Source organism: Sebastes umbrosus, chromosome 21, assembly GCF_015220745.1.
Source record: "Sebastes umbrosus isolate fSebUmb1 chromosome 21, fSebUmb1.pri, whole genome shotgun sequence".
Classification (NCBI taxonomy): domain Eukaryota; kingdom Metazoa; phylum Chordata; class Actinopteri; order Perciformes; family Sebastidae; genus Sebastes; species Sebastes umbrosus.
The window spans coordinates 11486731-11514519 of NC_051289.1; the positions used below are offsets into that span (position 1 = coordinate 11486731).

General features: G+C 42.0%; 2 protein-coding genes across 4 annotated transcripts; both read right to left on the reverse strand.

Annotated features, from left to right (window-relative positions):
* Positions 1-253: 253 nt before the first annotated feature.
* tmprss7 (transmembrane serine protease 7) lies at positions 254-8178 on the reverse strand. The gene is made up of 17 exons (XM_037756649.1): positions 6782-8178; positions 6561-6691; positions 6411-6478; positions 6095-6288; positions 5747-5782; positions 5436-5664; positions 5159-5283; positions 4764-4876; positions 4546-4655; positions 4233-4369; positions 3744-3851; positions 3499-3606; positions 3298-3414; positions 1640-1835; positions 1175-1443; positions 770-906; positions 254-490 (listed from the first exon to the last, which is right to left on the reverse strand). The coding sequence occupies exons 1-17, from the start codon at positions 6924-6926 to the stop codon at positions 329-331; spliced, it is 2385 nt and encodes a 794-aa protein (XP_037612577.1). The 5' UTR covers positions 6927-8178; the 3' UTR covers positions 254-328.
* Positions 8179-8308: 130 nt separating this feature from the next.
* On the reverse strand, positions 8309-26973 carry spata13 (spermatogenesis associated 13). 3 transcript variants are annotated; one of them, XM_037756645.1, is made up of 13 exons: positions 26448-26973; positions 17463-19022; positions 14768-15214; positions 13571-13715; positions 13235-13359; positions 12772-12951; positions 12188-12361; positions 11766-11945; positions 11445-11677; positions 10742-10871; positions 9294-9669; positions 9074-9148; positions 8309-8964 (listed from the first exon to the last, which is right to left on the reverse strand). In XM_037756645.1, the coding sequence occupies exons 1-13, from the start codon at positions 26454-26456 to the stop codon at positions 8783-8785; spliced, it is 3816 nt and encodes a 1271-aa protein (XP_037612573.1). In that variant the 5' UTR covers positions 26457-26973; the 3' UTR covers positions 8309-8782. The 3 variants fall into 3 exon arrangements, with proteins under 3 accessions (XP_037612573.1, XP_037612574.1, XP_037612575.1); XM_037756646.1 differs by lacking the exons at positions 17463-19022; positions 26448-26973 and adding an exon at positions 15720-15952; XM_037756647.1 differs by lacking the exons at positions 13571-13715; positions 14768-15214; positions 17463-19022; positions 26448-26973 and adding an exon at positions 13467-13512.
* Positions 26974-27789: the final 816 nt, after the last annotated feature.

Sequence of the window (27789 nt, forward strand, 5' to 3'; positions counted from 1 at the left end):
GCTGCACACAGAACAGGACAGAAACCTGCAATTACACATTTTGGCACCACATGTGTCCACTGTGAGGGTGTAACAGGACATATAATGGATTTATAGTCCCAGGTTTGGAAAGGAGGAATGCAGCAAAGATACCTGCTGAGAAATCTTTCATTGTTTGATTTGAGGGTGTCTTCCTTTAGTCACACTATTCATAGCACCTTGTAAAATCGGTAAAAGTCAAACCCTTGAATAAACAAGACAGTACACGGTATCGGATGATGCTTTTATTATGTGAGCGGTTTAGAATATTTAAACGTGCTGGCACTGGATGAATCAGAGTTTCATCATGTCAGCTGATATGGCTGTAGATCCAAGAGGTGAACTTGTTGACCCTGGTGTAGACCCCTGGCAGGTTTGGTCTGCCACAGCCCGCCCCCCAGCTGACGATGCCAATCAGGAACCAGCGACCCCCGCCCGGTGCCTGACAGGACAGGGGACCCCCTGAATCCCCCTGAGACACAAAGACAGCAGTTGATGGAGAAAGAACACCAAATATTAATGCTTTACATCCATCAAGGCCTATGATCTCAGCCGACTGTTCCTACATATCACTCTTTTAATTACTTAGCTATAGTTTCTCCTCTGTGTTATTTATTAGTATGATTTTTGTAAAGCGTCCTTGGGTTTCTGAAAGGCGCTATATAAGTCCATTTATTATTATTATTATTATTATATTATTACTAGTATAAATTAAATTACAGGTGGGTGATTCAGTCAGATGGGAGCTCACCCTGCAGGCGTCCCTCTCTCCAGAGGGGACCCCGGCACACAGCATGCGTGAAGAGACGGGTCCGTAGCTCTTCTTACAGTCGGTCTGGCTCAGTAGGGACACCTCTGCTTTCTGCAGCACCGAGGGCAGCACTTTGTCTGCAGGGGGCAACATGTGGACATAGATCATGCAACTGATAGATACAAATATTTACACATTTTGGAGGACATAAGCAGCAGCAGCAGCAGATCATAAAGAGTGCAGGAGTTGATTAAGATGCTCTCTTAGATCCCAGGTGGAGCTGGAACAAAGTAGCACAGGAGCAAATGTATATATAACATTCAGTTTATAACTTACTGCATTATTACCATCAAGGATCATATCATAGTTATATATTAAAGTATAAAAGTCACTGGTGCAGCTCACCGTCCTCAGAGCGGTACCCCCACCCGGTCACCAAGCAGCGGTGGCGCTCGGTGACAGTGTGGGAGGAGGGCGGCAGGCACACAGGCTGGACCAGCGGGCTGAGGGAGGGAGGCCAGGGCTTCTTCAGCTGCAGCAGGGCGATGTCATAGTCGAACGTGTACGCGTTATAATACTCGTGCACCACGATCCGCTGGATCTCCGCCACGTGTTTGGCACTGCCCTGTGTCAGCATGCCGAGGTGGGCGCTCCAGTGACGTGGGTCAGCCAGCCTGGTGCAGTTAGAGGTCAGGGGTCAACGAAGGAGGACATTTTGTAGATTATACTGTCTGTGCGTTCCAACTTGTGTCCACAGAAAGACATGTGTTGGGTGTTTGCAAGTCAAATCTGTGGTTATATACGGTAGCCATTACAGTGATCATACAACAATAACAGGATGTTGTTAATCAGCAATGCGAGGGGACTGACCTTTCCTTACTGAAGCAGTGTGCTGCTGAGACGAGCCAATCAGAGGAGAGGACAGAAGCGCCGCAGTACAGGTTACCAGAGAAGTGGAGGCTGACCTGCCAGGGCCACTCGCCCTCCACAGAGTTATCTCCACCCACGATACGCTCCGATCCTGTAGACGAACCCACCTTCTTCCCCAAGGAGGGACGACCACAGTCTGAGGAGCACACAGGGATGGACTCTGTGGTTATACTGGTTATATTATACTGGTTTAGGAGCACAGAACACAGTAAACGTGCAGTATATTACGTCATACTGTAGTTAAAATTCAAGACGTTGTTGCCTCTAACAAAAGAGTATCCCTCAGTGAGAGATATAAAGCATTGCATGTTATTATTATTATTATTATTATTATGTGCAGTTTATAAATTTACTAAGGATTTATATCTGCACAGTGTCCCTGTATCAGTGTGAGTTCATAGTATGAGTGTGTGTTTTCTACGCTGAGTCATCACCATGACAGACAGGTCTGCTGCCGCCTTATTAAAAAGTAGAGCTTTGACGTGTGTGTGCACATACACGCGTGCATGTACAGTATTGTCCCGTATCAGTGAGTGATCAAAGACAAGCCTGTTCCCATCACCTTGAGACCCCATCAGCTAACAGAGCGAGCCATTACAGCTGGGTCACCTCAGTGCTGCAGGTCAGCAGGTTTGGAGCGCGCTGCCCAGTGGATAATACAATAACAACAACTTTCTCATGAAGCCACATGAAGGAGCTGGCAGAGAACTGGCAGTGTAGCTTAAGTATAAACTCTATGTATCAATTGCTTCATTAAGAGCAAACAATTCAGGTGGGACATAACCAAATGTGCATGATCGAGGCTTAGTTGATATATCACTGAACTGGTTTCATTGTACTTTTGCCTGTTGGGCTAGTCGGTATGCTGGGGAACTTAACTGTACATATTATATATTTTCACATTCACATTGTTGTAATGGTTTATGGTGTCTATTTGCTAGTTTTTGTTTTGTTTCTCTCTTGTTCTTTTGCACTGGAACTGAGCTACCATGCTGTACCAAAACAATTACCACCAACACTGTTGTGTGGCAATAATACCTAATCTATCGAATCCAATTTTAGTGAACAACTTTAAGACATGTTCCTTACAGACAGCGTCCAACAATTATGATGGTAATAAGGAAAACAATTAAGGAGATAATTATTATTATTAGTACTAATAATAATTATAATAATAAGATAAGTGATAATTAAGTGAAATAAGTGGTGGAAATGGCATTTTAATAGCATCTTGCCTCCACAATTCAACATATACAGTAGTATTTGGTTGGATGGTTCAAACTGCAGGGAAGAACAGTTCAAAGTTTATCATAATGTTTTAGATTTGTTATACATAATTTCAAGCTATTCAAAATTTGTAAAAAATTGAAAATTAATCTTTAAGAGTAAAGTGTCTTACAAAGGATAAATGGTTTTACACCATTGCATCATACTACATGTTGGCACTGGAGTCCCTTAAAGGATGAAGAAGTTGCCAGATTCATTACAAGAAAAAGGGGTGGACGTAAGATTATTAAAACTCTGTAGTGATATTATTGATTTGTTTTCTTTTTTATGTGCAACTGCAGCACATGGAGCAGGTGCTGCAGAGCGCTCACCACAGTCAGCCTCATCACTGTGGTCCTGACAGTCATGAACGCCGTCGCACTTTGCGTTCTTCTTCAGGAAGCAGGAGCCACTGTCGCATTGATACCTGATTGCAGAGCAGGTTGTTTCTGACAAAAGTAGAGAACAAATTTCAATTAGTAGTGATTAAAAGGGGTGAAAGGGCACACATATTAATTGTAAAAAATTCATACCCTGAGTGCAGTTGATCTCATCTATTCCATTGGTGCAGTCCGTCTCTCCGTTACATACAAACAAAGGATGCAGAGGACTGTTGCCACCACAGTTCTTTGTCGGCCTCGCTGTGAAGAAGTGCAACATTTTTCCAATGCATTACTGATTCCAAATATAATTAAACAGTGTCATGTGTTACCAGTACCTCACAGTGCTATTTGTTCTTTTAAGCAACCAGTAGTATGTAACTTGTAAGACAACTTACAGCAGAAGACCTCGTCACTCTCATCCTGGCAGTCGTCTAGGCCGTCACAGCGTCGACTCTTCTCCACACACAGTCCTGTGGCGCACAGGAAGTGGCTCTCTGGACAGGCTGGTGCACAAGAGTGGGGAAAGAGAGGTTATAATAGGCTAATTAAGTGTATAAACAAAAGTTGATTTTGCTGCTTTATTTCTACTCTAGTGACCGACTAAAAGACACCACGAGATGCGTCTATGGTCGTTCAAAACGTGAATGACACAAAAGCTACATTGACACAAGTAAATCTACTTTAATACTTTCATATTCTTTAAAACAGGTCCACAGTATCCAATGTCTATTTTTCCAATGTTTTGTCTCTGTAAAGTAGTTTATAATGTTTAGAATCTACATCAAAATCAAAGTCATTAACTCACATCCACACTGAAGTACAATGAAACACCCATGATCTGTCACTGTTGTAATGAGTCATGCTGTGGGCCCGGCGGTGCTTACGCTGGCTGATATTGTAGCTGCTGTAAGACGCCTGAAAGGGCTGAACAGAGTTACGTGAGCTGCAGCGAAACTCCACCTCTGGGCTGTGGTCGGCGATCCGAAACACCGTGTGGTGTCCCACGTAGCTGCCACAGAAACTGGGGAGGGAAAGCAGCCACCGACAAACCATCACAGGATGTTGTTGTGGGATGAATAAAAGTAAATGCATAACTGAATGCAATGTAAAATAACTCCTAAATAATATATCCACAGACATTGTCTATGGTTGTAAATATTCCTTTAAACCTAAATGCATGCAGCTGTACCCACATACATGATTTCATTGACTCTCCACCAGCCGTGTTCACAGCCCTTCATCATGCCCTTTCGTTTCAGCACATAGTTCTGAAAGCGCAGAGCTACTCCTAAAGCACTGTTAGGGGTCTAGAATAAAACACAAACAGAATATACAATCAAACACTATTTCACAGTTAAGAAAAACTCAGCCACAGTTTTAAAAGTCACGTGTGTGTGTGTGTGTGTGCACTGTACCTCAAACTTCCAGGTGCAGAAGCACTGTGGAGGCAGAAGGCTGGGGTGGAAGGGGCTGTAGATTTGACCAGTGATGTGGGGCTGTAAGTGGGTCTCAATTTGAGACATACACTCTGAGAGAGAGAGAGAGAGAGAGAGAGACAGACTTAAGGGTTATACTTTCACCCCATAACAACACTGTTGCATCCCAAAGTGGTCTCAAGGTAAATCTCAGGGGTCAGAAGATGATAAAGGAAACAGGAGAGTCAAAAACATTTTCTTATACCCAAAATTATGTTACTTTTTTCTATCGTAGGTAGTTTTATCCCACCAGGCCTCCAAAAATTACTCATTAAAACATTTGAGAAGCGAATAATCACTTTAAAATAAAAAGTAACAAGGTAAATTTGTCCTACTTTTTTCAGCAACGGCCTCAAAGTGTCCTCTGAAGCTCTTGGTGCCACTGGTCATTCTGAAGGACAGCAGCATGACGTTGGAAGTAGACACCAGGGAGAAGGAGCTGGACACTGGCTCACACAGCCTGCAGCACAGAGATGCACTTTAGTATACACAAGGTTTATGTTTTAGAGAAAATACAGTGACACTGCAGCTGTAATTTGTGGAAAAACAGAAGGTAACATGCCCGTCTAAAAACATAAGGAGAGATACCAGCTGTGGAAGCTATGGACTCACCTGTGCAGAATGCGCCCTCTCATGGGCAGCAGAGCGTCGTACACGGTCAGGGCATCACTCACACAGTCACTGGGCTCAATGAGGAACGATGTGACGGTCAGACGGATCAGAGAGCCGGGGACGGCGGTGAGTTTTACATGGCAATTCACGCCACCCCATGACGAGAACACGTTCAAAGGTACGCTCGCCCCAGGAAGGTTGGCATACAGCTTATCTACACACAGTGAGCCTGGGAGGAGAGGAGAAAAACCTTCATGGACACACACTATGACATACAGCAACTTTTATATAACTCAAGTATTATCACCTACTTGCTCCATTTGATGAATACTCTGATCGTTGAACAGCTGCAGGAAGACACAATAGTCAAGTCAAGTTATAGAGCAAATTACGAACAACAAATGTTGACCAAAGATTAAATAAAACACATGAATGATCAAGTAAAAACACATAGATAAAAGAGAATATAGGTAAATTAAGAAAAGCATAGAGTATATTGATAAAATCATGACACAACAGTAGTGCACAAACAACAAAATAAAATAAAAAACAGTGTGGTCAGCATGTTTTCGTGATGGTAATTGATAGGCTAACAAAAAGAGATGATCAATAAATGATCAAACTCTACATTGATGCACACATTTAGGATATAAACGCACTGTTGATGAGGATGGAGTCTATATCCACAGGGAGATCCAGCAGGTAGCCCACAGAGGACCGGTTCTTCATACTGGTGTGGACTGAGTCTCTGAAAATGGCTCCCACACACTCCTCACACACTGCTGGGCTCTTCAGTCGAGGGACCACAAACACCATCCAGAAATGAACCAGCACGCCGCCCTTGTTGTTGTTACTGGGTGAGGAAAACACATTAAAACCTTTAAAAACAGGGTCGTACATAAGTGCTGATGCTTGAAACTGGAATCAAAAGCACAAAGTGAATCATGATGATGATGACTAAAAGGCCCGCTGTACCTGAGGTCTGAAATGACAGCTTGCTTGTAGAGACTGGCCACTGGGGACACCAAGTACACATTGCTCACCTGCGAGACACCAGCAATTATCAGTAAGACTCATGTTCAGCACTAACCATCATGGAAATACTAGGGTTAAAGCAATACATACCACGTGTTGTATTTTGTTTGCCATGGATACAAACTCATGGGACTCTGCCTGGCGGTACTCGGGGATAAACTCCACGTTGGCAACGCGAAACATCCCGGCAAAATACGCTCCACTGTTGCTTTCCCTGCGAACTGAGGAACTCAGGTCAAAACTTTGCATTATATAATACAGTTTAAAAATAATGTATTGTAATTATGCACTGGAAAGATATTGAGACTTACATATGAAGACCCACAGCAGCGACCACATGATGACCACCACCACAAACACCACCGCTGTGATGATGATGGCGAGATGCGGGATGTTCAGCAGATAGGCCAACAGCCTCTGGAGTCCCTTGGGCTTCCGTCTGGTCTTCCTGTACATCCTGCAGAGTTTCCGCAGAGTGTAGTCAACCGTGGCCAACTCCACAGACACATCTGCAATCTGCAGCCAGGGAGAAGAGGGGGACACATTCACAATCTAAGTGCCCATCATGGTAGCAGTACATTTGACTTTGCCCTTTGGAGTTGTCACTTCAATCTGTGTGGATTCTAATAGAGATGTGGTTAATGATGCTGACATGATATCTCTTGATAATGTAGATCCCTCACCGAGTTTGTTAGAGGCCTCAGGACAAAAGGGAACAAGAGAGCCCTCTTTGAGGACCATAAGTAGGTTAAATTACTGGAGAAACATCGATAGGGCATAACCTTGCTTCTGCCATTCTTCTCCTATCACTGTACCTTATCCAGGTCAGCTAGTTTAGATTACAGTAGGCTGAACAATATGCTAATCAATCCAGAATGCACAGAGACATGGATGTGCAAGTGTTTAACTAGTAAAAAGTCACATCATGCACTGGAAAACATCATAAAGTTACAACAAAACCATCACATTTAGCTGTTGATCTGCCAACAATGTGTCTACTGGTGACGGCGCTTCATTACTGGTCACTTTAGCCTGTGAAGAACGCCTGACAGCAACTTCAGATGCAGCGCTCGGCTCTCATTGAGTTACCCAATGCACATATATTATTCATTCAGTGTCATCCCATACTGTGCAAGCGGCACTTAATCCATCACAGGTTAGCAGGATATAGATTCCCACGGGAAAAAGAAAAAAAAAGTTTAATTTATTTTACACATTCAATCAAGCAACATGACAATAGATGTGTTAAAGGCTTTGATGTCCACTCAAATCTCCAGGGTTTAATCTGGAAAAACAGCTATATTGCAAATTAAAATGTGAGAAAAGGATTTAAAATAGTGCTTTTAGAAAAATAACTACATTAAAGGATATATTATACTTACACTGGCAGCGTCTGGTTGAGATGCATCATCATAATCCCTGCTTGTCTTCTCGTTCGCCTCGCGCTCTGTGCCCATGACACAGGCATCCCTTCAAGCCTCTATCATCTAATTCCTGATTTCCACTTTTTAAGATCCATTCTCGTGTCCTTCAGAATAAAAACTGCCTCGTAAAAACAACAGCAGCACTCACAGAAACGGTGTAGAGCCAAACAGCGCACACTGTTTGGATGCACAGACGCCAGGTGTGTGAAACCAGATCCTGGTGATTGAGAAACAAGGAGCTCGCTGATGGCAACGTACCTCCTCCAGTCCTATGGCTAATGTTTCATTCATTAACTGCTATCGTTGCCTTCTATCAAATTCACGTGAACTAATATTTAAACAGCCGAAGTCTACGGTGTTTGCTCAGCAGTAAAAATAAACTAATTATCTTAAAGCGACAACATTCTCGTTAGGTATGTTTGTACAAGAGTTTTATTTACAGTGTTAACAAGGTAGGTGACTGTGTCAGTTAATTTATCCTCTGGCTGTTTTGAGCTCAGAGTTGACAGACTCGCAGCAAAAAAAGGGTCCAGCCTCTGTGAAATAAACTAAAACCATGTTTGTCAACGTAAAAGCAGAACATACATTGTTGTCATAATTAACATAAAAAAATCTTTCAGTTGGAATTAATAAAACAAAAGGGGATGGGAGTCTCTTGAGTGAGCAGCATTTAGTCAGTATTTTAACACTTTTTGTCATGCCTCTTCCAAATTGTAGGCACTGAACTTCATGGTGCAACAAAAACAAACACAAAGAGAAAGACACAAGAGGCACAAAAACCAAACTTGACAGTACATTCACAGGCAGAAAAAAATACAGGAAAAAATAAAGTGTTCTTTGAGTCTTCAGGACGTTTTGGGAGGCAAAAAAGGCTGAGGGAGCAAAGCCTCATTTCCTGAAAAAGGCGTTGCGGGTGATGCTGTATAACAGGTGGTAAGGCTTTCGTTTGGGGGGCTCGGCCAGTGAAAAGACCTGCTGCTGAGGCACGCTGGTTGGAATGGTGACGTGACGCTGGTGAAGTGGGTGAAGGTTTTGGTGGTGTGGTGGGACAGAGCCAGAGTAACCAGCGTCTAAAAGGTGAACGTGCAAAACAAAAACATAAAAATGCCATATGAAAATCAATATTTAGATCAAATGGAAATGAGTGGCTAAACGGCACGAAGCAAAATATTTCCTTACTTTTGCTCTTCTTCTGTTTGGCTCTTCTGGCATTAACAATGGCCTGTTTTCTTTGTTCTTCACTGATCTCCATTCCTGCCAACAAACACACCTTCAGTTAGAAATATTTCCAACCACCCCCCTTCTTCCAACAATCATTCTACCCTGTTCACCTTTTATTTGACATCTACCCACAGTAGCAGCTTTGCGTCATGAATGCGAGGAATGCAGCAGGACTCACCCATCTCTTGGTCTTCCTTGACTCTGTGTCTCTCCTTGGCGAAGGCCTGTAACCACCTCTGCTTGTCCTGGGCCTTCCTGCAGCACAGCATACACACAAACTCCAGAGTGGAGGCGTTGCGCAGGCGCAGAGCATTCCTCAGGGTCAGGCCCAGGTCTAGGTCCCGCCCGTCGGGCATGTCCAACACCTCGGTCTCGTCCATATCCAGCCGTCCGCGGTAGTGGAGCAGGTCTCTGCGCAGGACGTCTTTTTTACAGAAAACCAGCTGGTGGTCAAACAGGAAGAAGCTGCGCTGTTGCATTTTGCCCTGTCGGAGGACTCGAGTCATCTCACCAGAGTGGATCAGGTCTGAGCTGCGCTCCAGCACGTCAGGCCCCTGGAACAACATGTTTACATAGATACAAAGTCAGAAGATTTAAACTCTATATTTAATATTCTTCACAGATGATTGGTAAAACATATAGGCTACTTTTAATAAACCCTCTGAGACCCACAAGATCGCCAGCAACCCCAACCGACTTTATGGCTCAACCATGTCTTGTTGGCTTGTCGCGAAAGAGGCTAAATAACGCTCCAAACTTATGCTAAATTTAGGCGAGGAGATATGTGAATAAAAACGGTTTCTATGGGTACCCATGAGTCTCCCCTTTATGGACATGCCCACTTTATGATAATCACATGCAGTTGTTTTTACACAGTACAAATGTGTTATTTTCGTCTATTCTAAAAAATGGTGTTTGAATATTTCTTCATACAGGGGACCCTAAACAGTCTTAGAATTACAGAAACTGGGTATCACTCTAAAGCTGAAACTCTTGTGGATAGTGAAACCATTTTTTGAAACTTGACCTCACTGTATAAAATGACCTGTGGTGACCTCTAGGATAATCACAGCCTCATGAAACTTTACAGCCACAAACTGGAGACCTAGAGCATTCAGAGGATGGATGGCTTTCCTAGGTATATCGACAATAAGAGGGTTTTTGAGCAGTTTCCAGAGCAAAAGAGCTCACCATCCAATCACCGAAAAATGCAATTCTTGCAGAAATCTCAAAATGTCAAAGTTTTTTTGATACCAAATCACGGCATGGCAATTTCTATGGTGTTCCAACGTGGTATTTTAGAGGGATGTTTTTTTTACCATTTGTATTAATACTTGAGTGGTATAAAAAAGTTAAATTTAGCACCAAATCTGGGTAACAAATAGTATCAACCCAAAACTACAACTAAACTACATCAACTTGACACAGTGTTGAGATGCATCTCAAATAATCTACAGGTTCCCAGCTTTCAGATGATGTACACCACTTCTATGTGACTTTTACTGTTGACCTGCTATCTCCCCCTAAAGACTCCCTGTCCCCCCTCTAAAAAAAAGACAAAAAGTGGTTCTCTTAAGGTAAATAACCAGAGTACAAATTGGAAGAATATTGATTAGTCATCATCACCTCCCAGTGGAGAATCGCCACCTGCCAGTGAGCGATGGTGTCGATACTCTCCAGCCGTCTCTTCCTCTCATTTATCAGACTGGCCACGTTCTTCATAGCCTCATACGCTTTGCTCACTCCGCTGTAGTCACTGCAATAAATCAGCAAAGGAACAATGAGCATAGGGTGCACCTTACACATAAAAATAATAGAAAGGACATTTACATTTACAGTAAACAACTGCTTCAATCTCAGTCATGGAAAAGTAAGTAATCATAAATTCTTCATTTAACGGTGAATAAATGAATGAACCACTAACGATTATTGCATTGGTTAATGTTAACTGATTCTAGGCTATATACATACTGTAAGTATCATTGCCACTTGCTTACAGCTTTCATTGTACTGCTAACGTGAAGTAATGCTACACAGACAACAGCTTCATCCAGTCAAGGTATCTTTATTATGTGATTAACTGGCATAACAAGTAGTTGCTGTAGAGTTCATTCTTCAACCATAGCAACAAGCATTGTTGGGTCCTGAAGTGACCAACAGTGTCAACACTGATAATGCAGGGTGGTTGAAAATAATATTGTATGCTGGAGTGCAGTAATCGTTGCATGCTTTCACCAGAGAGTTTAAATAAATAGATGCGGAAAATGTACAAGTACAAGTAGTGAAAGACTAGTATAAATAGTGAAGTTCTGAATTTCCAGAGGAGTACCTGTGGTCTTTGGGGGTGTATTTAAGCAGTTCTCCCAGCTGCAGGGGGTATTTACAGATCTTCTGGACGGGTGTGAGCAAGAAACCTGCAATTGAAATGTCGATCATCTGCTGGAGGAGCCGGCAGGCCTCAAAGAAATGCTTATATTTGCCCGACTTCATGAGGCGCTGCAGCTCAGCAGAGGCTGCTGGATGAGTGTTACAGTAGTCTGAGTAGATAGAGAAGCCCTCTCCCTGAGGAAAAAACAGAAACATTCAATGAATAATGAGGGAATAAATGAGTTTCACAGTGATTAAGTGAGGTTTTGTGTGTGGCTGCTACCTGCAAGAGAAAACAGGAGCCTATTTCACTGAGATGCGGTTGGTCTTTGTTGTACTTCTTCTCCAGGTCTTTGAGGAACTGCCTCTGAAACTTGTAGATGTCCTCTATGTTGCTGAAGATGGTCTTCAACTGCAGCTCAGTGAACATGTCCGGGACTTTACGACACTGACGGATGTAACCCTGAAAGTTACACAAAACCAGTATGCTGACTACATATGGAAACAGTTCAAACACTGGCCAACAGGAGGTGCTGGATGGTTAAGTCACAAAATACAAATGTAGCTTATTCTAAATATTTTATGACAAAAAGTGAACATTTATTAGAATGTAGGATGCTTAAGAGCTGTGAATCATGTCTAGATTAAATAAAGGACAAGTATAACAGAAGCAGCAGCCCTAGATGTTAATGTTGAGGCCCGTACCTCACAGATGTCTTTTAGGTGCTTGATGTAGATGCGTTCAGTATTCATGATTTCCTGAACCACATTGGTTCTCATCTGCTCCTTGTGCTGAGTGCTGGGTGTGTCCCTGGGAGTTGAATCTTCTTCCTGGTCTGCCACACATTCTGTACTTGAGTCCTCCTGGTTCACTCGCACCTGAAACATCCACAAATTCCCAGCTCATAAGCGACACAAACATTATTGAAAAAAGGGGGAGAACAATAACTACTTAAACTACAAAAAGCTCCACATCACTATGGTAACAACAAGTTTAACCAGCTCTTGTTCGGCAACATTGATTCAGCTTCAAGCAATTACACAGCAGACGGCCATCTGCCAATCAAATAACCTCACCATGGCTACCACAGCCTGCCTAATTAAGACTCAACTGTCAATCAGCGCTGGTCGCCACAGAAACCGCCTGAACCTCTGAGTTTAGAACCCGTCCACACACACTGTTAAGAGGGCTGGTGAGGCTTGTTTGGCGCTAAGCCAGTTTGTGAGTCTTTTCTGTGCTGCTGGAGAGCAAACATGCGTTAGACACGTAGGTCAGGAAGTCCACTTACCCTCACAAAGCTGGAAGGGAACCAGGCCTCCTTGTCAGCACCCCTGCCCCACCACCAGTCCTTATGTGAGGCTTCCAGGACCCGGATAACATCTCCGGCCTTGAAGGCCAGCTCCTGCTCCTCCATGGTCACATGGTCCCAGAGTGCCTCAGCATACACCGTGTGGCCCGAGCTAATCCACTGAGAAGAACACACACAGATAAGATAAAGACACAATTACATGCAGGCTAAGCCCGTGTCTAACATGTACGATTATGTCTAGACATGTGGACACTGCAGAGGTTGTCTGTTCTGCTGAACTGCGGCCAAACATCTTGAAAACACACACACACACACTTGAAAACAATTTTAGATGGCAGTTCTCGAGGCACGAATACAACAAGATAAATCTTCCATCATAAATTCAAAACACATCTTTGGAGAAGAGTGTTGCAACATGACAAGTTTCCCTCATTAGACCTACCTCGTTGAGCACAGAGAGCTCCACCCCTGGCTGGAGGTAGGGCGTGTTATCAGTGAGCTCATCAAAGCTGCCCTCCTCCTCCTCCTCGCTCACGCTGTCATCAAGTGTTGCAGCAGACACACCCTCTGCAACACATATAGGAGGTTAAAAAAAAAAATGTATGGAGCTGAAAACATTCTGACAGGTTTTAAATAATTCAGAAAACAAGCCGCAGATGCAGGCACACCCACACCTGGCTCCACACCAACATTTTCCTCCAACATACTGATTGCCAATCCCAGACTCAGCTTTCCCGCAGACTAAAATTTGTTGATCAACAACAACCCCGGCTCTCACCGCTGAGCATTCTGTGGAGCTTACGCCGTCCAACACGGTCCAGTCCGATGGGGGTGCTCTGGGAGAGGGCGGAGGGGCGAAACCTGGCAGACACTGCTCTGTAGGGGGGAACCTGGTGGGAGGGGATGGGCGGCCGCGACAGGGCCTGCACAGAAAAGACAAGAAGAAACATCCTGGGATTTAGGAAGAGCTCACGTTCTCAGGCTTTCACCATCCACCTGATGACTACATTGCCACATAGAAATAGAGCCTGTGACTTCCTGACAGAGAACATTCATAAACGAGACCATGATCAATTATTTTTGACTTGTCTTTTCCTTTTTTGTATTTTAAGCCTTCATTAGAGTAGGGCTGCCCGCTCTTAGTTCATTAATCGACTAATAGGTAGTTTTGGGCTTAGTTGAGTAAGATTTTTTCAGTCAATAAGTCGTTGTTTTATGCTTTTTTCATGCTGAATGGCTTATTTCCAAGAAATTTATGAGTACATCTCTGATAAACACAAGATTTAAAGTTGTGCTTTTGTGTGATCCTTTGTGGAGAAACTCTGTTTTACAGATCTGTCGATTAAATCAACTAATCAATTAGTCGCCAAAATCATATGTTAGTCCACTAAGAATTTCTTTGGTCAAGGACAGCCCTAACATTACAGACAGTAGAAAGAGAGAACACAACAAAAAGTACTGAGCTAAAAGGATGCCTTGTCTTTTGTATTTTTTTTTGTACAGTTTAAATAATGCTCATTATTCTCTTTCTTTTTGTCATAGCAGGAAACACAAATTGAATGTAGATTTAAAAGCTGAGTGAAAATCTGTTTTAACTGATCTGCTCCCTTTTAGATATCTAGGTATTTTTCAGTGAAAATCTGTAAAACAAAAACAATGAGCCACTCACATGGTTAGCATTGGCAGGAAAATTATTGTTTTCTTACCTAACATTGTGGAGGATAAACAGTATTTTTAACTAATTGTTGGAGTTGAGTTTAAACATGCTTCTAACCATGCATTCCTTATTTTAATTCCTTCATTGCCAACTAAATCAGCCTGAGGCCAAACTTGATTCAACACTTGACTGATTGAAACCAAGTATCCGACCACATTTCCAGTTTATATACAGTAGATGGGAATTCATTTAAGACTTTTCACTTTTTTAAAAACGGCGTGTTTCTCGTAGGATTAAACTGTAAGTGTAAATGCTTACAGAAGGAAGACGGTCATCTTTCTCCTCAGCATCAGGAGAGAACAGATCCACAACTCCTATCACTGAGATCGGACGCTGCCTCATGCCTTGAACTTCTCTGTTCATGCTGCAGTTCTCGGGGCTCTCTCCATTCCCACACGCGTCATTACCGCTGCAGTCTTTATGCATTGATGTATATGCTGTCCTTTCTTCAGCATGCAGCTCTGCCACTTCCTCTGGAATGGAGTGCTTCCTGGAAGCGAGCTGCCCGTAGTCAGAGATGGGTCGAGGTTTCGGGCGCCCACTCCTTCGTCTGGGCTTGACGGAGGATGTTTCCGTGGATGCATCTGTGGGCGATGTGGGTGACTCCGAGGAGGATGTTGGAGAGATAGGAGGGTTGCTGCTGGTTGTTAGAGAGACTTCTTCTGTATGGAGAAGTGCTTCTGGCCCTTGTTGGTCTGATGTCACCTAGGGATCAAAAAGAAAAAGTTCAAAACTCAATAAGGACGATGATATTGATTTTCCCCTGTTCAATGATCCGCAATGCACTGAGATGCAGAACATCATGTCTGCTGGGAAGAACATCTGTTAATCAGAAACAGAGCAAAATGGTACTGCAAGTCATAAAAGTTCCAACTAGAAGCAACTGTCTTGGTTTGATCTCGATGCAGAAACCACAGGAATCAGTATGAAACTATTTCAATTAACTTTATCTGGATTCTCGTGAGAAACTTTATTATCATGTGAAAGTATTCATGTTCACACAGCTCCACATATTGAACACAATGAACCCCTACGCTTATCAAGTTCAAACAAGAACTGCAACAGAAAAATTCCACAAATATTCCACAATTAAATGTTATCATTCTGTATGCAGGTATTGTATACTTAACGCTCAAATATTGGCTAATGGTTACTCGTTTGGAAATTGTTGTTCTAAGTCTGTTAGTCAGCCAGCGATATCAAACCTCACCTCTTGGTTTTCTCGATCTGGGTCCGGTCCCCGGCATATACACTGGAAAGGCACACAGTGGACTAGCACCATTGTGAAACACACACAAACACAGACTGGCCCGTGTGTCCCTAACTTTTTTTTTTTGAGGCCAGTAAAAGCCACTTGATTTCTAAAGTAAACAAATCAGATTTTTCCGGTTCATCTTGAAAGGCTAAATCCTACTCAAAAGCACATGTCACGATAACGGTGTGTTTATGATCCTGTCTACCTGCTGGTGCTGCTAGCCGTCCAAGGCCCAGTGTCAATGGTGCTGGACTTTGATCCACTGGGCTTCAGCTATAGGGAAAGGGGGAGACGTGAGGCGGGGGCTGTACTCCCTCATAGCTGTCTCCCCTCCCACAGCAACAGGACTATGGAGCTGTTTTGCGCAAGGGCCTACTAATCATAAACAAAGCCTAATCATTAACTCTGCTCCTTCAGTGTGCCTGGTAGCACAGAACAGCTGGCTTCAGCATGTGACCCTGCTGCGGCAGAAGTCAGTATATCAAATACTACTGACAGGAAAAAGGACAGTGAAGAACGATTTATGCCAACGTCATTATTTATTTGACACCAAAGGGGACTTTGGACACACACACAGCTCTCTTTTTTTTAGCATACGAGCACAATACTGACAAGCATCACGTACGCTGACGGGAACTTATCGCAGTGGGTTAGAATCATGCCAGCTTCAAAGATCACTTCATAAAATCACTTCTTAGAGGTGTGACGCTTTGCTTCCTAAGACAAGGGTCAATGCCATTCAACTGGAAGATTGGCATCCATTAAAGATCACGCTGTTCTAGAGTATAAGGAAAATCTTTCCTCTGTCGTTCATCACTTCCTTCCTCTTTGAATCTTAACTGTAATCTAATGATTTCCAATCCCCCGTGTTTCTGAGTCAATGATAAAGGTGCTGCTAATGTGTGATAGTGCTAAACATTTTGCAGCTTTGTTCTCTTTCAGCTGCAGCACATTTTATCCATCTGTAGGCAGTGAAAAGCCTTGTAATCAAAGAGACCAGTTGCATAAAGGTAACACTAGCTTGATGTCACCATTATTGTTTAACACGCGTCCTGTGTTGTATCAGAACATCTACATCTCCTGTGCTAATAATAAGGGAGAAACAGGTGGTATGGCAAGCCATTTTAACAAGACACAAGTTTAAGACACTTGCACTTTTTAAGGATTTAAAGATAACTTAAATTTAGTTTTGACTAGTACAATGAATGTTGTAGATATCTTAAAAATACAATTTCTACTAGTAAGAATGTTTTTGTGGATATCTTTTATTACCATTGTGACTAGTGAGAATACAATTTTGACTAGGAGAAATGCTATTATGAATATCCATCCATCAACTATCTGTAACCACTTATCCCATTCGGGGTCGCGGGGGGCTGGAGCCGATCCCAGCTGACATTGGGCGAAGGCGGTGTACGCCCTGGACAGGTCGCCAGACTATCACAGGGCTGACACATAGAGACAGACAACCATTCACACTCACATTCACACCTACGAGCGCTATTATGGAAGTGTAATTATCAAATTATCAAAAATGTAATTACAGTGTAGTTCGATTAAATATTAAAATGGCTTGCCATACAGGTGCAGCAATACTGACTGCTAACAGATACATTACTATGTACAGTATGTATCAAGAGAATTGAATTTTGTCACATCAGACCCCTGGTATCTTTACACATGATTTTCCTCCCTTACCTCATTTGGTTGCACGTTGACTTCAGTCTGTTCTTGTTGTTGTGAAGGCTCTTTCTGGCTGAGAGGAGATGAATCTGATGTCTGTTTATAACCACTTGTTGTGGCCTCAGTCAGTGATTCATAATGAGCAGAGACACCAGGTGAAGTCTGCTCTGCTCCCTCTGGGACCTCCACAGAAATCTGGCTGATGAGGATAGCATCATATTCAGGCTGTAGATGAACCAGAGGAGTGCGTTCGACAGAAATGACCCTGGCTCTGACGGGCGACGGCCGGCGCTGTCGCTCACTGGTTGCTAGGCAAGGCACACGGCGGGAGTAGTCGTCATGGAGACGGGTCAGGGGTGACAAGGGAGAATGAGAGGTTGGGCTCGGGGAAGGACTTCGCCTGCGTCTGACAGTCAGGTCAGTCATGCTGCCTACTAGCTTCAGCATCGGCCCCTTGGTCATCGCAGGGCTCTTCCTGTGGCTAACAGCGTGTCCCCGGAGGTCCACTGAGGAGGCGCTGGCTGTCCTCTGGATGTTTGGAGTCCCGTTTGACGGTTTAGTCCTCTGGGGGAACTCCTGAAGCGAAGGACGTCCTTGAGATGGGGCTTTGCGTCTGAAAGGTGCTTTAAATATATGAAGATTTTCTGCACTTTTGCTCAGTCTGCTCAGCACCTTCACATTTGTGTTCTCATTCATGTTCTTTGTTTGGACATTGACCTCGGATGTCTGTTCTGGTTTCGGACTGTCCATAGCTTCATTTGTGCTGCTTCTTGCTAGTCTCCTGTTCCCTGTGTCGAGTATAGAGATGCGTCCTGCTCCGTACGCTCTCCTGATACTCCTTGAGAAGCGTGTGTTGCGCGTGAGACCGTCTCCTTCGCCATTTTCCTCATCATCGCAGTCCTCAATATCTGATCCACAGCTGCTCATCACAGCCAACTTTTGGCCTGCAAAACTTCCGTTAGACACACTGTATCCTTCTGCAAACTTTAAAGGATTTGCTGCATCATTTAGACCAGGGTCAGTGTTGACCACACCTGTGCCACCATTAGCCAATTCCTGAATTGATAGGACATGTTCTCCGTCGAAGTTGACCGCCCCTCTACTCTGTATACCCTGGAGCACAGAAGAGCGGAGCTTTTTGAAGGAGTCCACAACACCCAGTCCTGAGAGTCCTGACCAGGACTGGGGGACGCTGTTGCTGTCGTTGCTGTGGGTTGAGGCGGAACTGTCACTGGTTGGACTGTCAGTGGCTGGACTGTGAGCGGGGACAGGGCCCTTCCTCGAGTTAGAAAAAAGCCTCATAATTCTTGAGGGCTTCCCCTCAGGTTGACCTATAACCGGGTTGGACCAGGCGGAGGAGTTGATGCCATTCAATCTGCTTTCTTCAGAACCTGCAGGCTGTACTTGGGCGCCACACCCAGACAGCAGACACGGGACTGCACTTCTGTCAGCATGACCATGGAACGGGTATATATCACTGAGGGGACGGCTTCGGATCAGCGGGTCAGCTTTAGAGTTGTGGAGGCCCGGGAGAGAGTCTTCGCTTGTGGACAAGACCCTGTCCTGTTGTTCTGCCTGCAAAACCAAACAGAGATTCATTTTAGAAATCTTTGCGTGTTGCATCATAGAAGAATTAATGATCCTCTTCAAAGGTTACTATGTGGAAATTGAATTTGCTGCTCAGATAAAGGCAGATAAGACAACTCCAGATAACTAGAGAGAGAAATATGTAGAAAAGCTGTGCAATTAATTCCTGAGAAGAACATTGGCATGTAAAAGACATGCAGTATGCTTAAAAGGATGGGAGCATGAGAATGAACTATTGTGGTTTAAAGTACAATGCCTTCTGTGTTTGTATGTGACAGAAGAGGGACAGAGAGAATAAAGGTTAGAGACACAGATAAACAGAAAGACAAACATCCCTCAGTGTGCACAGGATCCAGAGGACTAAAACATCTTTCACTGAGAACACTACATGCATTTGTCCTTGGTGCTGTATTTCAATGTCCAAGGAGAGAGGAGGCCCAGGTCGGGGTGGTGTTGTGCTAAGTTCAGCTTTATGTGAGTGTGTGTGTGTGTGTGTGTGTGTGTGTGTGAGATTCAGAGCAGTGGTAAATGCTGCTGAGCCTTTGAAGTGGGGCTTTGTGAGCGTGACTAAGCAATGAAATTTGCTAATCCATTGTGATTAATGCAATAAATTGCCCAGTTTTCTCCAGATTACGTAGATGATGAAGGGCTGACGGTGAGGGGGAGGGTTGTGTGGTCTTCAAATCAGTGAAGAATAGTTCAACTCTTTATCCTAATACACAGAGAGTCCTCAATGTTTTGCTATATATGATTCAAACTAATAAGCCTTTTTCACAGCGTACAGTTAGCTTGTCATAGAAGGAAAAGCACAGGTGTTGGTGCTTATACGTAACACCAGCAACGGCTCTGTTCTTCAAGTGTGCCAGTAAACCATGACAGTGTGAGACTGAGTCAGCGCGCACAATACCAGGACGCCGAAACTGAAGCAGCTAAATGGAATTCAGGCATCATTCATCTGCTCGTCTCGCTGTGACGAGTCAAAATGTCTTGTGTGAAAAAGGCCTTATGTCTATTTTTAGAAGTCACACTTTCTCCAGGTTTCTTTCATGACTGAATACCAGCTTTGACTGGTGTTCAAAAGGCCGCAAAATGACACATCATAGTACTTCTACAACTACTAACTGACTTACAAATGATCTAAAATAAAAATAAGATAACAAAATTTTAACTATAAAAATGACCAAGCTATAGACTACAGTATATTGACCATAATGGCAATATAGTATATTGAATGTAAAATGTATCATCCCATATACTTTTCCAGACCTACAAAGATCAAGAGAGGTGAGGATATGGGTTTTTCAGTGGCCGACGCCAATATTTGGAGAGCAGGACGGCTGATGGCGGATATATAATGCCGATATCATGTTTTTCCTGTTTCTGCATCTGATTAAATACAACAATTTAATAAATTTAACAAAGTTGCTGAACTTAAATGAACATTTATTTAATACAGTTATCGTCTGCATTGTCTGTTTGCTTAAGAAGATCTGCACTCTGTCTGCAGAGCACTCATTTTAAATAAAAAAATGTATCAACTAAATAAATGTCTATATGTAATCAAAAAACTAAACTTTATTTTTTTTTTTAAAAGAGTTTTAGTGCACTTAACAGCATTTTTCAGCAGATAGCAGCATCTCTTTGTTTTGAGAGAGAACGGAAAATTGTAAACTTACATAAATAAAAAATAAATAAATAATGTTGGTTAGGTGGCCTTCTCTGGTGTACCACACTGAGCAGGCTGCCTGTAGATGTGCAGATGATGCATTTCTTGTTTGATTATTTATTTATTTATTTATTATTTTGTTAATTATCTCAAAATGGCATTAATCAAACCGATTAATATTGATTAATCAGTCTGTCATACAGATTAAGATGATATGTAGTTGTAATATTAATATCATGGTGTGAGACCAGACATCATCTCAGAATTTGCTTATTATAATAATATAATATAGCAAACATGTTTACTTTTCATATTCTTGAAGGTTTAATTACAGTTAAATGGAACAATTTTATGGATTATCATTATATTCACATCCCCATATACGCTTAAGACATTACAACTATATTACAGTGTGTTAGAAACCGTTAATTCATTGTTTGTATACTGCTTATAAATGCTAAATGGAGGGTGTTAAAATAAAATGACATTGCTGATTGTTCACATTTCTTGCAGGAAATCTCTTAACAATACAAATAGTCACCTCCAATATATTGACATTATTATTCAGGTATGTGATTTTGTCAGCATCATTCAGTCCTAACACAAACTGAAGGCACATTTTTTAGTTTGAAGGCAGTGTTGCTCCCACTGTCTGTTATGTACACATGCGGGGAGTTGCAGGGATCCTGGAACGCTCCCATGCCTCCCGTCGTCATGCGTGTTCAGCAGCAGATGGGCTTTCTCAGTCAAAGTCTCTGTGGAATCTGCTGTCACTTCAACCAGCCCGCTCCATCACACTGAACACTTATGTAAACGCAGAGCCACCGCTGCCAAGCACCGCTGCTGACAGACAGTAAACACCCCTCGTGAACAATGTGCTGCTTTCAACCCTATGCTGAATTGTCTTCTTGTGCTTTCTCCTCCTCAGCCACTGCAGAATCACGTTGAGTAGCAACTGGAAAAATAGATGGGATCAATAATTCCAACTATTTTCCAAGCAGAAAGATAGGAGATGGGAAAGGAATTTCTACCGCTTTAGTGGCTTGTTTTTGTTTTGAATACTTGCGTCCTGCTATCAGCCTCCAACTGCGCTATCCTTCAACACCTTTCTGCCTTCTCCCCTAAACCTGGCGCCAACTGTCACAGGCCAGTTGGCGTCTACTGATACTTGGCAGTGCTTTTAATCAGAACCAAGCTGACGCAGGTGGTGACTTTCACAAAAAGAACACAGGCTTCAACTTATATGCAATATGTTTTACACAGCAATAAATGCACAGTATGTTAGTTTCTGTTAGAGCTGCAATGATTAATTGATTAGTTATCAACTACTAAATTAATGGCCAACTATTTTGATAATCCATTAATCTGTTTGAGTAATTTTTAAAGAAAAAAAAAGTCAAAATTCTTGGATTCCAGCTTCTTAAATGTGAATACTTTCTGGTTTCTTTACTCCTCTATGACAATAAACTGAAGATCTTTGAGTTGTGGACAAAAAAAGACATTTTAAGATGTCATCTTGGGCTTTGGGAAACACTGATCGACATTTTCCACCTATTCTGACATGTTATGGACCAAACAACTAATCGATTAATTGAAAAAATAATCGACAGATTATAATGAAAATAATCGTTGCAGCATTAGTTTCTGTTTCTGTCTAACTATGCCCATTAAAACTCGTGACAGCTTTATGAGCCTTGTTGTATTCTAGTCTAGACGGAATGCATCAACCAATGACAATGTCAGCTTTGATGTGCATGGTAGACAAACTTGTTTCATTGTTCAAATGGCAGGTTGGTTGGCAATCCATGACTACCGATTTTACAAAACAAATTCAACACCGACAACTGCAGCTTCCTTAATCATGAAAAGCTGTTTATACCCTGAGAGATGAAATATAAGGGTATACTGTATGGCTTTTTACTCAAGGTACTGTATGTTTATACTGTCAACAACACAGTACAGGAATATGTTGTATGGAAAGACATAATGAAAACATATTTCATTTTGTTCATTTATCTCCAAAGTCAAGATAAAAACTTTAAATTTTAAGTTCTGGCAACTTTTCCTTTCCTCCATATTTTCTGAAATGACAAGAAAATAAAAGCATCAACTACGCCCATGTCTACAGCTATGCATATTGCAACATCCAGCCAAATATTACTTATGTGAATGTTAAAATCACGCCCTACTGTCTGTGAATGCAAGTCACTTTCACTATGAACTTTCCTATATCATCTTTGCTCTGCCTGCGTACCAGGATCCCTGCTGCTCTCCGGCTTCCTCCTGCTAGGCCATGGATGGGAGCGGCACACTGGGGCCCTGGTCCAGAGTTAATTAAGAGCTCAGGGAGGAGTACCCCCCCACACACACATGGCAGCCAGCTGGAGCCAGCCTCAGATTAGACTCCTAGAGACAAGGATGAACACTCACCCAGATACATAAACATGTATACAAGGGCTGAAAGCATGCGCTCCAAAAACACATGCACAATTAGTTAGAGCATCCTTTCTCATAGTGCACGGCCCATGTGCACGTGCACGTGCACTCACATGCACACATGCACTGAGCTGAGCGGGGAGGAAGGCATTTAAATCATTGACTCCCTTCCTGTTTGGCTAGAAAACCCAGGCGGTTATGTAAGGACTTATAATGATAAGTGACCTCCTACCCATAGTTCACCTCTGCAGAGAGGTATGTCCTGCCTGAGGCTAGGATAAATCTAATTAGGCCAAAATGAACTGAGCATTAAATTGAAAAACCACCAGACAGAGAGTAGCAAAAGAAAGTAAGCTTTTCTGTCATTTTCCGTTCTCTGGCTTAACTCTGAGACAGACACAACCACCCTGGAGCAACACCCGCCATTCCTCTGTAAGCTGTCATTTACTGGTTGTCTATTTGTCTCCAAGAATGAAAGCTGTGAAGAAGACATACCTAAAGGATGTCAGGAAACACGTGATAATGTTTTAAAGAACAGATTGGCTGATTAGCTAAAGCAGTGTGTATAGGGTAACTAGGAGTCTATGAAACTTAATCTGCACATATGTTCAGTACTAAAGGAAAAGTTCACTGTACTTTGTCCTTCAAGTGAATGAGTTCACAATCATGGTTGTACAAGCGCCTGGCAAGATTAAGAAACACTTGACAATATTCAGTATTAAATACTTGAATCCATATTAAAGTCGTTTTAGTCTTGATGCTTGTTATCTGACCTTACAGACTATTTCCTAGCAAAGATTAAAAACTCTAAAGGAAATCTACTGCACGAATGTATGTTTGTGTGTGTGTATAGCCTTTTCCTTTTCCATACCAGTAATAATCTGATTAGTGGAGCTTTACCAGTCTGTGTTCAGGACTGGTTTCATCTACACATGATAGCCTAATCAGGGCGACAACTAGGCTATTCAGCGCTGACTGAGAGTGACACCCAAAGCTTGTAAACAGCCCACCAGGGTTTGACTGCAGGGGGCAACTTGGCCTGTGTGCACTCGACATTTTAAGGGTGAAAATTAAGACATAAGAGTTTCCTCTTTTGTAGTCACGTGAATCATGATTATGAAATAGACAACATGTCCCATCTGGATCAGGTGAGCACATCGGTTCAGTTTCCTGGTAAAGTCTCATATTTGTCCATGACCTAGTTCCTCATTTTTTTGATCTGGCAGATAGAAGGAGGTTGGGAGACGCCACGCCCCTTTCTATAAGAGCGTGGGAAGTACAGGTAAAACAAGGGAGTGTCACCACTCTCACACGGGCAGCCACTTACTCACCTGATCTGCGGTAGACTGTCATAAAGACAGACAGAAATCTAACACTGCACGGTGCACAAGGCTTAGAGAGGACAAAACCACCACTGAGCCACATTGTCAACAGTCAACAGTGTAACCTGACAGCGATGCAACAATGACCAAAAGGCTGCTCCATCAACATTCAAAAACCATGAAAACTGAAAGTGTCTCAAGAGCACAAATCCACTAATATTATATGGGGATCTGAGACAATCTTAAACACTGGTTCCCATCGGTTTCTGAGTTTCAGGTCGTTAATGAACACAGCATTTCCCTGGCACAAATGTCCTTTATGACTGAGTCACAGCACTGAATATGTCTGGTTGAAGTTACTTCGTTACTCTATGGACTAAAGAAGGAAAAAAACAAGGAAACTAGGGCTACACCGATCCGACTTTTTCAGTCCTGATACCGATAGCAACACCTGGGCTTTGAGTATTGGCCAATACTGAGTACTGATTCGATACCAGTGTTTAATTAATCAGCTGTATGCCTCGCTGTGTGGAAGTGACTGGGATCAGTCCTTTATGTGTAAGGCAACATCAGGCTTGACTTAAACATTGCTTTCCTAACTTTGTAATACTAAATGTGACAAATAAATACATAGATATACATTTACGGAATTGTAGAATTGTAGCAGCAACTTGGTAAAAAATCTTCAAAATTAACAGGACTTACAGTTCAAGTGGAAACCTTGTTCATGCAGGAACAAATTGGTCAAAACTTAAACAGCAATTATTATTATTATCCGATCCGGAATATCCAAATATATGTGAAACTAATGCAGAATAAGTTCATAAACTATAGACACAAAGCTCTATTTTGTGCCTCATGAGGCAGAATTACAACCGTGTATGAGATAGAAAGTAGCCTGGTGTAAAATTATATGGTTACTACTGTTGTAAAATTTATTGATTTGATATCCTCTATAAAGCAGAGAGGACTGTGACCTGTGAATATTTGAACACTGAATGTTCTAGACACCACACCTCTGGTATAAAATGCCATCAAGGCAGCCATAAAAACCATAATAATTGTGAGTAGTGGTGGCTGCAGACTCTTACATGTGTAGTGCTATAAGAATGAAGCAGAATCTGAAAACAAGGAGCTATGGAAAGGGATTAGTAGTTTTCTAAGCCCACAAAGAACTCGGGCTGCTTATTTATTTCTGCATTAATTAACTTTCTTTGGCCATAAAGCTCTTTGTAGTAGGTGCCCCCCTCCAGCCCCCACCAACCCCTCCTTCACCAACTCCCTGCACAGCCTGGCATCTCCCACATCACTATAACAACCACGGCTGTAATGCACTACAATAACCCCCTCTGGTCCCATTTTCAAACACAAGAGGAGGAAAATCTCAACTGTAACGTGATAACACGAATAGTATAAATTAGTATTTAGTTTTTAAATCTAAAATGAAGGCTTTAGAAGCAGACTCTATGGCATGCCAATGTTTTTAGCTTCCCTTGTTGTACAGCTGACTCACAGAAAAGTTCCTTTTTGTCCCCCCCATTTGTCTTTAGATAGTTCTCTTTCAATGCAAATTTGAGTGCTTTTAGTGTTTGTGAATTGTATTCTATATCTCTATTTGTAGTCTGTGTCTGCAACTTTGTGTTCTTGCTGCTGACCATCTTGGCCAGGTCTCCCTTGGAAAAAGAGGTTCTTAATCTCAATGGGACTAACCTGGTTAAATAAAGGTTAAATAAAAAATATTGGAGGTACTAATATACTGAAAGATAAGTGCTCTAACAAACATATTAAGAACACACTCAGTTATCTTTCTGTCCCTTCATCTAGATGGTTTTGGTACTCCTTATTTGAGGAAATACAGTGGGAGAAAGCTTGGAAAATTTGTGATAAATACTATTTAAATATTATAATTTAAATAAAGGTTAAATAAAATAAATAAAAATAAAAAAATAAATAATTTAAAGGAAGTTAAACAACACTTGTTTTGCTCACCCTGCTCATAGTGGCTGATGTTGTCCTCTTGACCTTCTTTTCTCACATCAACAGAGCAGCTGTTTTGGGTTGTTTATCCATAGTGAAGTAGCCTCTGAGATCCAGCTGCCTCACAGTCCTCGTTGTCTCGCAAAAACATGTCCAAAACCACGACAAGTGCGCTGGCCCTGCTGACTCCTAACTAGTTACTCCTGCGACATAGTGCGCTGGCTCTGCTAACAACTAACTAGTCACCCCTGCGACATAGTGCGCTGGCCCTGCTAACTGCTAACTAGTTACCCCGGCAACATAGTGAGCTAGCTGACGAGCTAACTGATAAAAACTCCTTCTAAACGATAAAGTTGCGCAATCTTTTCGGTGTAATTTCGCTTTCGCCGACCGGGGTGAACCAGGTAGTCAAAGTGAGCACACCTAAAGGATACTGAGTCACACGATATCGTCGGAAGTTGTTGAAGAAGACGCTCATAATGACTCCAGTTCAAAGAGGTGTTTCTTGAAGCTGCTGGCTGAGCATCATTAATGCACTTGTTGCAGTGTCTCCAAGGGGCGGGGCTTAGAGAGGTTACCACGGAAGGTTACTGGCTGACCACAAAGTGACCACTCGAGTGATAGCCAATCAGAAGTAAGAAGATGACCACAAAGCCACGCCCACAGTGGAATTGCTCTTTCATTGAAGAAAAAAAAACAGGACAGGAGAGAATGCTGCTCCTCAACTATTACTACTACTACTACTACTCACTGTTTTCTATCACACATGGGTTTAATAATGGACTACTGACAGCTGGCCAATTACTTAATACAAATTGTTATTTATCATATAAATAAGGGGTTAAATACTAAGGGAAAATCATGCATAAATAAATAAATAAACAAACATAAATAAATACATACAAACATTTTAAAACAAATAATAAATAAATAAAAAATAAATACGTAAATAAATATAAGTGGAAATTAAATAGAAAAGTAAATAAATAATGGAATTAATACAAAGGTAGATAAACAAATAAGCAAATTATAACAGAAATACAAATTTATGTCACATTTTATCAATTAATTAATGACTACATTTATTTTCTATTTTATGTTTGCTACTTCTAATGGTATATATATTAATTTTCAAAAAGGGAAAAAGTCCAGAGTGCTCGGAAGTTCAAATCAGTGTGATGAAGGTGCTCTTTGGTGGGGTACACAAAAGTTCAAATATATATTTATTTATTGAGTCATTTATTTATTTATTTTTAATTTTGGCAAGTTCGGTCCTCCATAATTTCTTATTATTATTATCATATTATATTATCTTATAAAGAATTTCTGCAATTCAAAATGCATGTAAACCCAA